The sequence below is a fragment of the Osmerus eperlanus genome, chromosome 7 (genome assembly GCF_963692335.1).
Source record: "Osmerus eperlanus chromosome 7, fOsmEpe2.1, whole genome shotgun sequence".
NCBI classification, from domain to species: Eukaryota; Metazoa; Chordata; class Actinopteri; order Osmeriformes; family Osmeridae; genus Osmerus; species Osmerus eperlanus.
The window spans coordinates 10,418,056-10,431,134 of record NC_085024.1 but is presented as its reverse complement, the minus strand read 5'-3'; the positions used below and the strand labels follow the sequence as shown (position 1 = coordinate 10,431,134).

General features: G+C 44.4%; 3 protein-coding genes across 3 annotated transcripts; 2 read left to right on the top strand and 1 right to left on the bottom strand.

Annotated features, from left to right (window-relative positions):
- Positions 1-238: 238 nt before the first annotated feature.
- On the bottom strand, positions 239-6,495 carry mrs2 (magnesium transporter MRS2). Its single transcript, XM_062464796.1, has 11 exons — positions 5,856-6,495; positions 5,662-5,726; positions 5,514-5,550; positions 5,276-5,388; positions 3,425-3,598; positions 2,891-3,021; positions 2,416-2,532; positions 2,089-2,241; positions 1,782-1,899; positions 1,441-1,554; positions 239-1,204 (listed from the first exon to the last, which is right to left on the bottom strand). Exons 1-11 carry the CDS (start codon positions 6,055-6,057, stop codon positions 1,133-1,135), a joined length of 1,296 nt encoding a protein of 431 aa, XP_062320780.1. The 5' UTR covers positions 6,058-6,495; the 3' UTR covers positions 239-1,132.
- On the top strand, positions 3,875-5,124 carry LOC134023759 (integrin beta-1-like). The gene is made up of 2 exons (XM_062466124.1): positions 3,875-4,066; positions 4,218-5,124. Exons 1-2 carry the CDS (start codon positions 3,990-3,992, stop codon positions 5,122-5,124), a joined length of 984 nt encoding a protein of 327 aa, XP_062322108.1. The 5' UTR covers positions 3,875-3,989.
- A 137-nt stretch (positions 6,496-6,632) lies between the features above and the next one.
- On the top strand, positions 6,633-12,527 carry LOC134023005 (lipid scramblase CLPTM1L-like). The gene is made up of 17 exons (XM_062464794.1): positions 6,633-7,142; positions 7,273-7,364; positions 7,513-7,693; positions 8,588-8,727; positions 8,838-8,916; positions 9,035-9,152; positions 9,373-9,467; positions 9,576-9,660; positions 9,892-9,995; positions 10,172-10,237; positions 10,375-10,425; positions 10,508-10,590; positions 10,686-10,720; positions 10,979-11,034; positions 11,140-11,184; positions 11,511-11,626; positions 11,904-12,527. The coding sequence occupies exons 1-17, from the start codon at positions 6,942-6,944 to the stop codon at positions 11,974-11,976; spliced, it is 1,620 nt and encodes a 539-aa protein (XP_062320778.1). The 5' UTR covers positions 6,633-6,941; the 3' UTR covers positions 11,977-12,527.
- The last annotated feature ends 552 nt before the right edge of the window (positions 12,528-13,079 follow it).

The window sequence follows — 13,079 nt, the reverse complement described above, 5'->3', positions numbered from 1 at the left end:
ACTTCTAACTGAGGTTATAATGAACCAATACAAGGTAGCCAAAGTAAAAGCAAATAAAATACGCTACAATGAGGTCCAATGGATATATATATATATTATTTTTTTATATATCAAAAGCAACTGAATACTGTACATTACTTTCCACCATGAAAGGTAGATTGCATTTTGCTACCCCCTATTGGAGAATAGTGGTTCATTAACATTGGTGCCATGGAGAAATGAAGACTGCACAATTCCCTGTATTTTGTACATTTATTAAATAAAAGCAATTTACATGAAAATAAAGTTAAAGTTATTGTTCATGGATGGCACGTAATCCTCAAGCAGAAGAACAGAGGTAAATCCAGTAACCTATTATGTGCAGTCCAGAAAATCGCAGTTGAAGGTACATTTTAGTTGTAAAGATAATGATTTAAACAGTCTCTCATGCAGTTGGGATCCTTAATACTTAGTTAACAACAGAGTTGGAAGTATGTAGTCCATCAACTTAGTGAAATGGGATGTTCTAACAAGGTGATTTATTCCATTCCAGATCTTTATCTGCCTTCAGAAATGAGATAAGAAGATCCTGCCCACTGATTGGCCATCTGTGAATTTCTGGCACATTGTTTATACCTATCCAAGATCAGCAATCTTTGGCAAGACCACAACACACAGAACTAGGGACACTACCTAGCATTCACATGTTAGCAGACAAACATGTAGTCTAAAGTGCAGCCAGTTACGGATGTGGATCTCTTTTCTGTGTACACATATAGCATCATATGCATGATTCACATACAACTTTTGTAAAAACATATGTTCACTGTAAGGATGAATGTATTATTTCAATTAAAAAATATATTTTTTAAATTGTTGACAAGGTCATCCTTATAATATCTATACTCTTGTATATTATACAGCTAGAGGTACACTTTGTGTTGAAATGTTATACTTAAACCCATGATAATACAATCAATAAACACAGTACTTACAAAACAAACCTAAAAAAACCCATCCCTCTCCAATCCATATGCTTTACCTTGAGACCAGAATCTTGGTGAAGTGCGGGCCAGTTTGCAGTCAGATCGTCAGTTTGACCAGTGTGAGGGGTTTGTCTGAAAGCCAGTTCTGGTTCTGCAAGGTTCCATCATCATCTGACTCCACTCTTCACCTCACTTCCTTTCAGCTGGGTGATGTGGTTCCTCTTCCAAACCGGTGGAATCTGGGGAGGAACATGGAACATCAACACACGCTTCGGCAGCCTGGTTGTTCTCCATTTACACCCTGATGTATGCATTCTTAGTATGTTACCCACACATGATAATTTACTTTCATGGTCAAAGTCATTGACACTGAAAGACATAAAGTTCATATCATACAGATTTGAAACTTAAATTAGCCGCCAACGCTTGAAGCTAAACACAGGGAGCAGGAGGGGCGGGGGCTCCCCTAGTGTACCGGAGGAGGGACTGCAGGCTCCAGGTGGCGGCCCAGGAAGGAGAGCAGGCGTCTCCAGATCAGCCCACTGCCCAGGAACATGAAGCCTGTCACCAGCCAGAACACACGGGGGTCCTAGGGAGAACACACATCCACACGATACCTTTGTAGTAGTATTCTAGCCTTAAATGATGACATTGTAAACTAGCCTGCATGTTATGCGACTGAACGTTATGCAGTTTGAAAATAGACACACACACACTGCGGTACATGTCTACGCAGGTATAGAGGCGTGTCAACACACACACACACACACACACACACACACACAGAAACGATATTCCGGAAAGAACACAACTCACCTCTTCAAGGGATGACTCCAAGTTCATACCGAAAGCCACGCCCATCAAGCCAAATAAGGAGAGGGAGAAGGTTCCCATGGTGAGCTGCAGATTTAGCCGCATCATCACATTTCGGTGGCTGGGGTGGGGTGGGGGGGGTGGAAGAGAGCAAAAAAGAGTCAAGACCCCAGGCTGCCAATAGTAAGAAATGGTGTGAACAAAGGGGCGGGGGGGCTTGAACAAGACATTTAGGCAATCAACGCTACTGTATGTCTGGTCAATGTTTGGTACATTTCTACCCGGTGAGTCTAGCGGTGGGGCACGATACCTGTCCAGGTTGATGAAGATGATGCTCTCGGAGTCGTCTATCAGGCCTTTCAGCTCCCTGGTGGTGTTCCCCAGCTCCTCCGCCTGCATGAAGTAGTTCTCCAGAAGCAGCTCCATCTCCTCAGCATGGTCTATGCCCAGGCTGCTCTCCTCGCTGTCTCACACACACACACACACACACACACACACACACACACACACACACACACACACACACACACACACACACACACACCACAAGAGCATCTCAAAAGACCAGCTAGAAAACCGCTTCTGCATGTGATGAGACATCCAATCAGAGACTTGCGATGAGGTCATGTGAACCTACAACACTCGAGGGTCGGTCCACTTGGTGAGGCACAGCTCCTCGATCATCTCCTCCTCGTCCAGGATCTTCAGCAGGGTCTCCTTGAACATCTTAATGTCTGTCTCAAGCTCCGACAGGCTACAGGCAGTGCACACACACACACAAAACCATGAGACAATTTCATTAACCTTTTTAGGTCATTACCTCAAAGGCTACTTCAAGCGCTTCATAGAGTAGATACACAAAGTTGCAAAGAGACTGCACTGTAAATGTATTGTTGCCTTCGGACCAATATGGTCTGAACTGAATGTCATTCCGGAGTCTCGGACTCTGGGGGGTTAAATTCACGCTGTTTGTCAACGTTTACCCAGAAACAATATTTTTTTTCAGCTGGAACAACTAGTTAACATGAATTCTGCTGCGTTTGGCCTGTGAGGACGTGAACATGTCAACAGGCGAGGTGTCTCCTGGCGCCGGTGACTCCTGTCCCCCTCACCTCTTGCTGCTCTGCAGCAGCACGTGCAGCTTGCTGCGGTCTGCAGACAGCAGCTTGGGGTCCACCAGAGACTCCAACGTGTCCAGGATCACTGGCTGCATCTCGTTCAGGTGAGCCTGGATGGTGTTGACCTGGAAACAACAACAAACACACACACACAAGACAAAACAAAGGATATTGACATGATCAGACATGGTTTGAGAACTGGTATCCATCGTATTTTTTACGTACAGTATCAAATGAGACGAGTAGTACAGTATATGGTTTTAATAGTAGCATATCCTGCGTTGTTGCTTGGATAGACCTCTTATGAGAGATATTTCTATAGTAGACATACAGGGCCCTGTAGACATATCCAATGTGGAACCTTCCAAATCTCACTAACATGGCATCCAATCACTCTGATATGTGGTTAAACCAACACAGCTACAGCATTTAAAACTGGCTTCCACATGGATGCATTCCCAAACTCAGTTAGCTCAAACACAGGGCACTGACTTGACTGTTAGTACCCTGGATCCAGGGCTGAGTTACCCTGTGCTGTAGGATGGCCTCCAGGGCTCTGAACTCGAAGGGCAGGGAGTGTGTGGCCAGGCCCCCGTCCCCCGCTAGCTGGGGGGCCAGCTCCAGTACCAGCCAGCGCTCCAGGCCCAGCCCTCGGAAGTCCAGCACCAGCAGGCATTGGGGAGTCACTACTGCCTTCAGAGACTGGGGAGCACACGTGCACACACACACACACACACACACACACAAACGCAATGCAGATAAGACAGACACACAAGACAAGACACACAAAAACACTCAAATAACAATTTGTTACTTTGACCGGTAAATATTTGAGGGCGTCCCATCCACTCCAAACCAGAGTTCACGTCTGCTAACTGATGCGCAAACAAGAAAATACATGAGCATGGTTCACCAGGCTTTGACACAAGGTGTGTCATGTGATGATGATGGTCAAAGCAGCCTGTCCAACCCCAACAGAGAAGTGACTGCCCCATAGCCCAGCAGGGAGACGACTTAAAAGGAAACATACTGTGGCTCAGAGTAGTCCTATAGCCTTAAATACTGATGAGACATTAAAACTGGAAATGAAGTAATGGACTGGAAGCTAATCTGCTTGATCCTTCTGATGGGGCTGTTTTCCCCTGGCAACAGTGAAACTGATAGGAACAGGTAATGTTGACTTTACCCAATCTGCTTACACTACGTAAAGGTTACAGTGTACCACAGACCGTTCATTGTCCATTTGAAATGCAACCACAGCTTTAGGCCTGATCATCAGGGAGTATCCTAAATGAACACCATCATTGTCATTGTAATCCAGGTGTGTGTCAGCGAGCAACTGTGCAGAGTGTATCCAGGCAGATCCAAGCTGTGCCTGGTGTTCCGAGCCATACTTTCACCTGGCTCCCTGCGGCAAACTAAAGGACCTGAGGAGAGCTGGCTGTCAGCTGTCCCAGCTCCATGATCCCCATGGAAGCCTGGAGATCCTCAGTCACACACATGTCCCCAACCCCACCATTGAGGTCTCCGGGAGCAGCATGGAGGTGACAAAGGGGACCATGGTGGAGGCTGGGGCCCAAGTCCAGCCCCGGAGATTCAACGTCAGCCTTCGGCCTGGGGAGGCCTGGTCCTTCAGTCTGCAGGTATCTCCCACCAGTGACCAGCCCATGGATGTCTACTACCTGCTGGACCTGTCTCCCTCCATGAAGGACCACCTGGAGAACATCCTCCAGCTAGGGACCAGACTGGCCCAGAAGATGGCCCACATCACCAAAGACCTAAGGCTGGGTTTTGGCTTGATAGAGACCAGTGCGGGCGCCAAGGCACCTCGGTTCAGACACGTACTGAGCCTCACCGGAGACTTCCAGAGGTTTACGGAGGCGATTGGCCAGGTTCGGAGCCAGGCACCTGGGGAGGAGGAGGACAGGGGGCAGCAGGGGGCAGTGGACGCCATGGTGCAGGTGTCCGTGTGTCAGGAGGAGATCGGCTGGAGGAACGGAACCCGCCTGCTGGTCTACTCGGCCGACCGTAAACGTCAAGGCGACTTCGTCGCAGGGTCAAAGGCCAAGACGTGCCAGCTGCAGAACAAGGTGTACACCCCTTCCGGCTCCCCTCAGCGCGTCAACGCCAGGAGGACCTTTGACACGGTGATGTGTCACATGTGTGAAAAGTGTGCGTGCTCAAACATGTACAGGGGTGTAACTTGTGAGGACTGCCCTTTTTGTTGATGACGGGTGAACCTTCCCACTAGCTTCATATAATATAACTACAAAGAACATGAGTGCATTTTGACTCATCTCGTCCTGTACTGGGTGATGGTTGATGATTAGCTACATACATTTACAACCTTAAGTGTGTGTGTGTATGTGTGACAGTTACCTCCATCCGTATGATGATGTTGTTGTTCCTGGTGGTGATGCTGGTGAGGTGCTGGAAGCGCAGATCTCTGGCCTGCACACTCAGCTCTTGGTACAACTCAGACTTCTTCTTCTCTGGTGGACCAGGTAGGACAGGGGGTTCACACTATAGAAATGCTATTTACCTTTATCAGAGGCAATAACATCACACATTTCACCCCAAAAATGATGATGCTTGAAGAAGTAACTAGCTTACTTACCAAAAGAGGTAACATTTCCATTTTGTTCAAATTTCATCTGGGTGAGAACAAAAAGTACACAATGTATTGTCTAGCACATTGCAATAATGTTACACAAGTAAACATTTGATAATGAATCCATGAGTACATTTTAACAGACAAAGCTTACGACAACAAAAACAGGTGCCACACTGGAAAGAGATGCCTCTGTCACTCTGTGACGAATAAATGACCCTGTTAAAGAAAACACTTAATTATTATTCTTATTTAAAATGAGTCAAACGTCATGCTGCATGAATAAGAAAGTGTGTTGCACTGCGTAAAAACAATCAAGGGTTATTAGATGATGAAACCAGTACTCACTAGGCAGGCACGATCTGTGTAGTGCTATAGCTCTCCCACATGTCGACCTCCTCAGCTGATGTTTGGAGGGCGCACATGTAACAGGTGATAAGCTACTCAGACTCCTGCAGATCAGAAGGTTTGCGAAGAGGACTCTGCTAAACCTAAACTCTATTGCTTTCTGAAAACCTCCATTCGTCAATGACTTGAAAATGACTTCCATTATTTTACAGTAGCTTGTAGCTTTAAACTACTGCACTCTTCTCACTGCATTTTGGAGTCACTTTACTCTGACAACCATACAGGGAATAGGCTCGGCCACTAAATATATACAGTAAGCCTTATATTATCTGCTAGGACAAATATAAAAGATCTAGCTTGCTATCTATTTAGATTCTACCTTGCCAGCTAACTAGCTACTGTACTTTTGAGTTGTGTTGAACTGAGTTTTTAACCTCGACTGTTCCGATAGATACAGACTGCTTTAGCTAGCTATGACGAACAATTGTAAGCCATCTATCAAGCAAACAAAATATCGACTAGTTTAAGGTTTATTGGCGAATTGAACAGCTACCGAAGCCACAAATGTGGAAATCCACACATTTGAGTTCGTAAGCTAGCCTAACTAGCTAGTACTTCCATTACCGACTGGAGGGGCGAATGACGATAACCACAATGCAATGGGGCGTTGTTGCTATCCTACGTACACGTGCATGTCAGTTTTGATGAGTGAAGACGATATAATTACTTTCAGATACTGGTGCGGTGTCTCTGCAATAAGGCATGTTCTCAGTGTTTTTTCTCAATTTCATATTATCCATTCAAGACACATGAGCTAATAGCCTAGCATGTTATCCCCCCTTGCAATCCTCGTGTTTAGACTGTTGGTAACTGCCTGTGACGTTTCTCAGGAGGCGTGATCTTTGCGGGATGCAGATCGTGGTACCCCGGAAGAATGCGGAGGATGAGGAAAGGGGATTATTTTGGAATTTCAGACGGGCAGTTTAATGTGTTGCAATTTCGGACGGGCAGTTTAATGTGTTGCTGTGTTTATGGACGTAAATAATACAGTCAGTTCTAGCTGACGATTTGACGTGTGATCTCGCCATGTTTCCTTCGTGCTACTCTAAACCTACGGACAGTGTCTTTCAAAGGACATCTCTGGCTAAAATATTGCTAGGAGTTTTTATCGTGTACATGTTACACACCTGCTGGGTGATATATGGCTTTGTCTACACCAAACCTTGCGATAGCGGGAGTGGGGAACATTGCATATCCTCCTATTTGGCAACTAGGCCCCGACTTCAGGTCAGTAATGCTGTCTTGTGTACTGCAGTGATTGAAGTTGTCTACTGCATATGGACTCTGCTCTTACGGAGACGCTTAGCAATTTTAATCTGTACATGGACTGTGATTTTACTATTCCATTCTATTCCAGCTCAGCATATACTCCTGTTCGAGACCAGACCATAGTGAGCTTAACCTCATCACCATGATAGATGAGTTTGACATACATTCTAAATATGAAAGGTAGGCCAAGCATTTCATTCCATTGCAAACTAAAATCCTCAATAAACCAGTCTACAAAATACCACAAACAATAACAATTGTTACTTTCAAGGTCAAGTCAATCATGCGGTCAATCATGCGGAGTCAGCACTGTGTGTCTGTGTTCCAGGACAGTGAATGTGTCCCAGCCAGAGGAGACGCATAACAATGGGACTTTGTATGTAATGGTGTTTATACACCAGGCTGGACGGTCTCCAATGGAGGATAGCAGACAGGTCCACCTTGCAACCAAGATGACCACACAGATGCTGCCCAGACGTCAAAAGAGCCCAGGCAAACACAAACTCAAAGTAATTTAATCCAATCCAGAATTAACTTAATCCATGTACGTTTTAAACTGTATGTTCTTTAAACGACATGACCCTTTACAGGAACTGCTCATTCAATGCACTACAATCTGAGGTTGAGAAGAATCCAACAAACTCATATTAATCTGCAGTTTGAAGTACCGTATTTTAATTTGCCGTGGCTTTTATAGAACTACATGTTTTTGTGGTGCAGTGTTTATACGAGGGCGCCGTCTATTTAATTAAGTAAGGACAGCACAGGAATAACGCAGAGAAGTTTATTTATTAGTACATCTCTGGTGTCTCGTAACAGTGTAAGTAAGTAAGTAAGCGTGCTGTCAACAATATATGTTAACAGCCAGCAAAGCATACGCTGTGCGCGTAGAGGTAGATCGCTGTGTAGATGTTTCTAACTCCCGGAATCAGATGGCTGAGCAGTTAGGGAATCGGGCTATTAATCAGAAGGTTCGATTCCCGGCCGGGAAAAATGTAGTTGTGTCCTTGGGCAAGGCACTTCACCCTACTTGCCTCCGGGGAATGTCCCCTGTAAGTCGCTCTGGATAAGAGTGTCTGCTAAATGACTAAATGTAACTAATGTTGGCGAGGACACTGATAGTGATGCAGAAATGGATATTTAGTGACAGTTTTGTATTTTTGTACTGGTACCTGTTTGTAGTGAAATTTCATACGAATTACGGTGAATACAAATAAAAATGTTGCAGCGTTTATTTGAAGGTTGTGTTGATTAATCTGTATCAGATTTTAATTCAGCATTTAATCCAGGGTGGTGTTTATCGGAGGGCGGCGTTTAATCGAATAAATACAGTATAGCTACCCTAGAGATAAACAATGACTCCGTCTCTTAGTTATCTCTTCTTCACCTTTGACCTCTCCCAGAACCCTAACCCCGTCCCAGGATCCAGAGCTGAAGGTCCAGTCTCCTACTGGCGCCCCACTCTCAGACTCTCCGTCATGGCAGAGGAGTTCACCTTCACCAGGGGCAACCTGCCCAGCGACGTAAGACGCTACATGAGAGTGTACGTCTCCTCCCATCTCCCAGTCACTACAACAGAGATTGTGAAAAACAATATTTTATTAGTGATAAAATGATAGGATTTGTAACATTTGTCTGTTTCCGTATGCCTAGTTTCAAGGACGGGAGGAGGATGACATATCTGCCCCTGCTTCTGATTGATGAGCTCAGTTTCCGACTGAAGGATCTTATGGTGGGTATGCTGTCGTGTTTGTAAACTCACAAACAAACAACTCACTTGCAACGACAGATCATATTGTTCTATGAGACAAGAACGTAAAAGGATCCTCATGTTGTTGTTGCGATCTTAGGAAATCAACGGCACGTTGACTGAGCTTCCTCTGACTATCTCCTACGAGGGCATCTCCTTGAGAACCTTCCGCTTCTGGGTCCACCTACAGGATGTGGTGTACTCCCTCCGACAGTTTGGTGAGAGAGCTGGGTTTAGAACGGTACAGACTAGTTAGTTAACAGTTACTAGTTAGTAGGTTGGGACTTTAGTCGATATGTAGTTTAAGTTAGTGAGCCTATAGCCACAGAAGGTAGTTTGGATATTTTGTAAGTTCTGATTAGTTAGATATAGTTTTGTGGGTTAGTTAATCACAGTAAAAATAATATGAACCTTCTTTTGGTCGGTGTGTTTGTCTAGGCTTCACCGAGGACAGTATTGATGAAATCAAAGACATCTTAGTGGATACTAATCTGTATCTCCTAGCATTGACTGCCCTGGTCACAGTCTTCCATGTAAGATATATACTTTATCGGAATACAGCCGCAAACCCTAAATACACTGATCATCCTATACCTGCTGACTCGAGACTGATATGTCACACTCTGCTGTTTATATGACAGATTCTGTGTGACTTCCTGGCCTTGAAGAATAACATCAGCTTCTGGAGGAGGAAAAAAACCATGGTGGGAATGTCTCGCAAGTCAGGTGAGAAGAATGCATGCCGTTACTTTGCAAATGCAATGGAAAAGAACAATGTAGGATTCAGGAAGAGCAACTCAAATATATAAACAGTAAACATTTTACACAGTAAAGTATTTGTATTATCTTTTAAGGGAAAGAATGCAAACAGCTCTTTCAAAATGACTCAGTACTTGAGCCTGTTTTTAATTTGGACTTTCCTTGTTGTCTGGTAACCGGGCCATGTGTGTGTGTCAGTGCTGTGGAGGTGTTTCAGCACTGTGGTGATCTTCCTCCACCTCCTGCAGGAGGGCAGCAGTGTGCTGGTCCTGCTGCCGCTCGCTGTGGGCTCCATCATAGAGGTACATCTGAATGACGGAGGAGGAGGAGGAGGAGAAGAGAGAGACAGAGAGAGAGAAAATGAGAGCAGGATAGGGAGAGAGAGGGAGAGAGAACGAGAGCAGGAGAGACAGAAAAGATAGAAAGACTGCTTGACAGGAAGCTACCGTTCAAAGTTGCCTCTTATTTTCCTTTCTAGGTTTGGAAGGTCAAAAAAGTCTTCAAGATACAGCTCCAGTTGAAAAAGTCTAGGTCCATATTTGAAGTAAGCGCATTGTGATCCAGATTCTTCACGTTCCATACAAACAACATAGATCATTTTATATAATAAAATAATAATATTAATTTCCAAAAAATACACAATTATTATGAGTCCATTGTATTGAAACTATGTTCTTGCAGTTAGGTAAGCTGGACGAACCGGAGAAAAGGACCATGGAACATGATTCACAGGTCAGAAACCAGTAGGGATCACAAACTTTCACTTTTTTTTCCAACAAAAAAGGGTTGTAATGACAAAGGTTTCTCTCTCCAGGCCATTAGATACCTGTCTTACCTCGTGTGCCCTCTCTGCATCAGTGGAGTTATGTTCTCTCTGGTCTACCTCAAGTATAAGAGGTGAGCAATGAATCTGGTATTTCATTAGTTTCATTCAGTATTAGTAGCTGTGATGGCTGACTAGTATATCTGAAACCGTTTATTTATTTTCACAGTTATTATTTGTGGTTTATCAACAGTCTTATAACCGGTAAGTTGAACATAACTCATATTTCAAGATGTAGCTGCAGTATTCCTTAGTAGTCTTTAAAGATTGCCAAAAGCTAAGGTGTTATTTCAGTAAACAGGCCTACTGATGCTCATTGGTTAAGCCTCCTCCTGATCCCAATACCATATTCCAGCTAACTGCTCATTTCATTGTGGCTTACTTGTTGGCAAACAGCGCATGCTTGACTACACCTCCGGTACAGACCAACCTAGTCACATCAAGATGTTTCCATCCCTGCAGGGGTGTATGCCTTTGGTTTCCTGTCCATGACACCTCAGCTCTTCATCAACTACAAGGTCAGTCCCGTCAGGGTCATGTGAAGGTCATTTTTCAGTTTTGAAGGACACCTACTGGAGGTGAAGTCAATGCTGCTGTTTTTCCCTCCTTGCCCATTCTAACAGATGAGGTCAGTGGCTCACATGGAGGGGAATGTGCTGGTGTACAGGGTGAGTGCTTCACATCGAGCAAACGTTTATCTGGGTTTGAATTGTGTCAGAGGTGTAAGGAGTCCCTAAGGTGGAGGATAGATGGGGTGGTTGGAAACAGGGGGATGGGATACTTGGATGGGACCCTCCCCAATATTTAAATATGTCTCTAATCCCCCCCCCCCCCACACACACACACACTCAATTTGAACACTGCTCGTGATATCATCTAGTTGACATCCTAATGGATTTATTCATAGACTAATATCGATGACTGTTGTGCGTGTGCGTGCATATGTATGTGTACATATGTGTGTATATGTTTGTATGTATGTGTGTGCTTGCAGGGTCTCAGCACGCTGGTGAATGACGTGTTCTCCAGTCTGTTCAGCGGCCACTCCTCCCTCCAGCTGTCCTGCTTCAGAGATGAGCTCCTCCTCTTCATCTACCTCTACCAGAGGAGGTCAGACACACCTCCCCTCTCTCTCTCCATCTACCTCTACCAGAGGTCAGACACACCTCCTCTCTCTCTCCATCTACCTCTACCAGAGGAGGTCAGACACACCTCCTCTCTCTCCTCTCCATCTACCTCTACTAGATGGAGGTCAGACACACTTTCCCATCTCTCCTCTCCTCCTCATCTACTTCTATCAGAGGACGTCACACACCTCCTTTCCTCCTCTCGCTCCTCCTCTTTCTACACCAAACCTTCTGAACCTCCTTCTGTTCCCTCTCTGCAGGCGTTACGCTGTCAGCAAGACTTCAGGGCAGGAATACAGAGCTGCACACAGCAAGAAACTCAAAGCCCAGTGAGACAGTGACAATCACCACGAACAAGACAACAAATTAATGAATGAAACAATTAAATATTTATGAATGGATGAGGCCATGAGTTTAGAAGGATGACTGAATGAATGCCTGCATGAATAAATTGTACTTCAGTGCAGGTTTCTTTCTCTTTTTTTTAACAGACGCAGAAACACATAAATTTCCACCATGTTAGACAGCAACCAGCGGTTGTTAATAGCATGTGATGCACCCAACCTCTCTGTATGGCATCATAAGACTGTTCCTCATTGATCACTAATATAAGTAGGTCTGGTCTCAAGCATGAAGCTGTTTACCTGCCTGCACCACCTAGTCTTTACCACTAAGAGGCGCCTGACTCCACAGTGCTCTACCTGGTTTCTCTAGGGTTAAGTTACTTTAGATTTTCTGTAGAACTCTTTTAGCTGTTCAGATATGCAGTTCTCTCAGTGCGTGACCATCCTCGTGGTCTTACAGTATTTAATACCAAGATCAATCATTTCTGAAACTGTAAATCCTTCATTTACATTAAATAGATAAGTTAACTTTCAACACCTTCCCAGTTTGATTGTCGTTCATATGAAGATCACTAGTTTACAAAGGAGGACCTGTTCTATCATACTATATGTTATTTTAACATGCGGACATTATTATAACCCAATTGTACAAGTTATTCTCTTGTTATTGCTTTCATGTATGACATGTTGAAGTCCATTTCTAAATGGCCAATAGTTGGGTCTTTAACCCTCGTGCTGCCTTCGGGTCACATGACCCAAAGGTTCATAACGAACCATCGTTGTGTTTACCCAATTTTACCCAATACAAAAACAAATTAAAATAATTTTCTTTTAACCTTTGCAATGTGGGGGGTCTGAGACAGCCTAGCTGTTAAAAGAAAATGCTTCACTTTGTCTTTGTATGCGGTAAATCTGTCGCAATACAACGGTGGGTCACAATGACTGATGGGTCAGAATGACCCGAAGATAACACAAGGGTTAAAAACACAAAAACATGACATTGCCTTACTATGACACAGCAATACATGAACATAGGAGGCAGTGACAGGTTGCCTGATTTTACTCTGTCATTTTTATTTCATTTCTTTATTT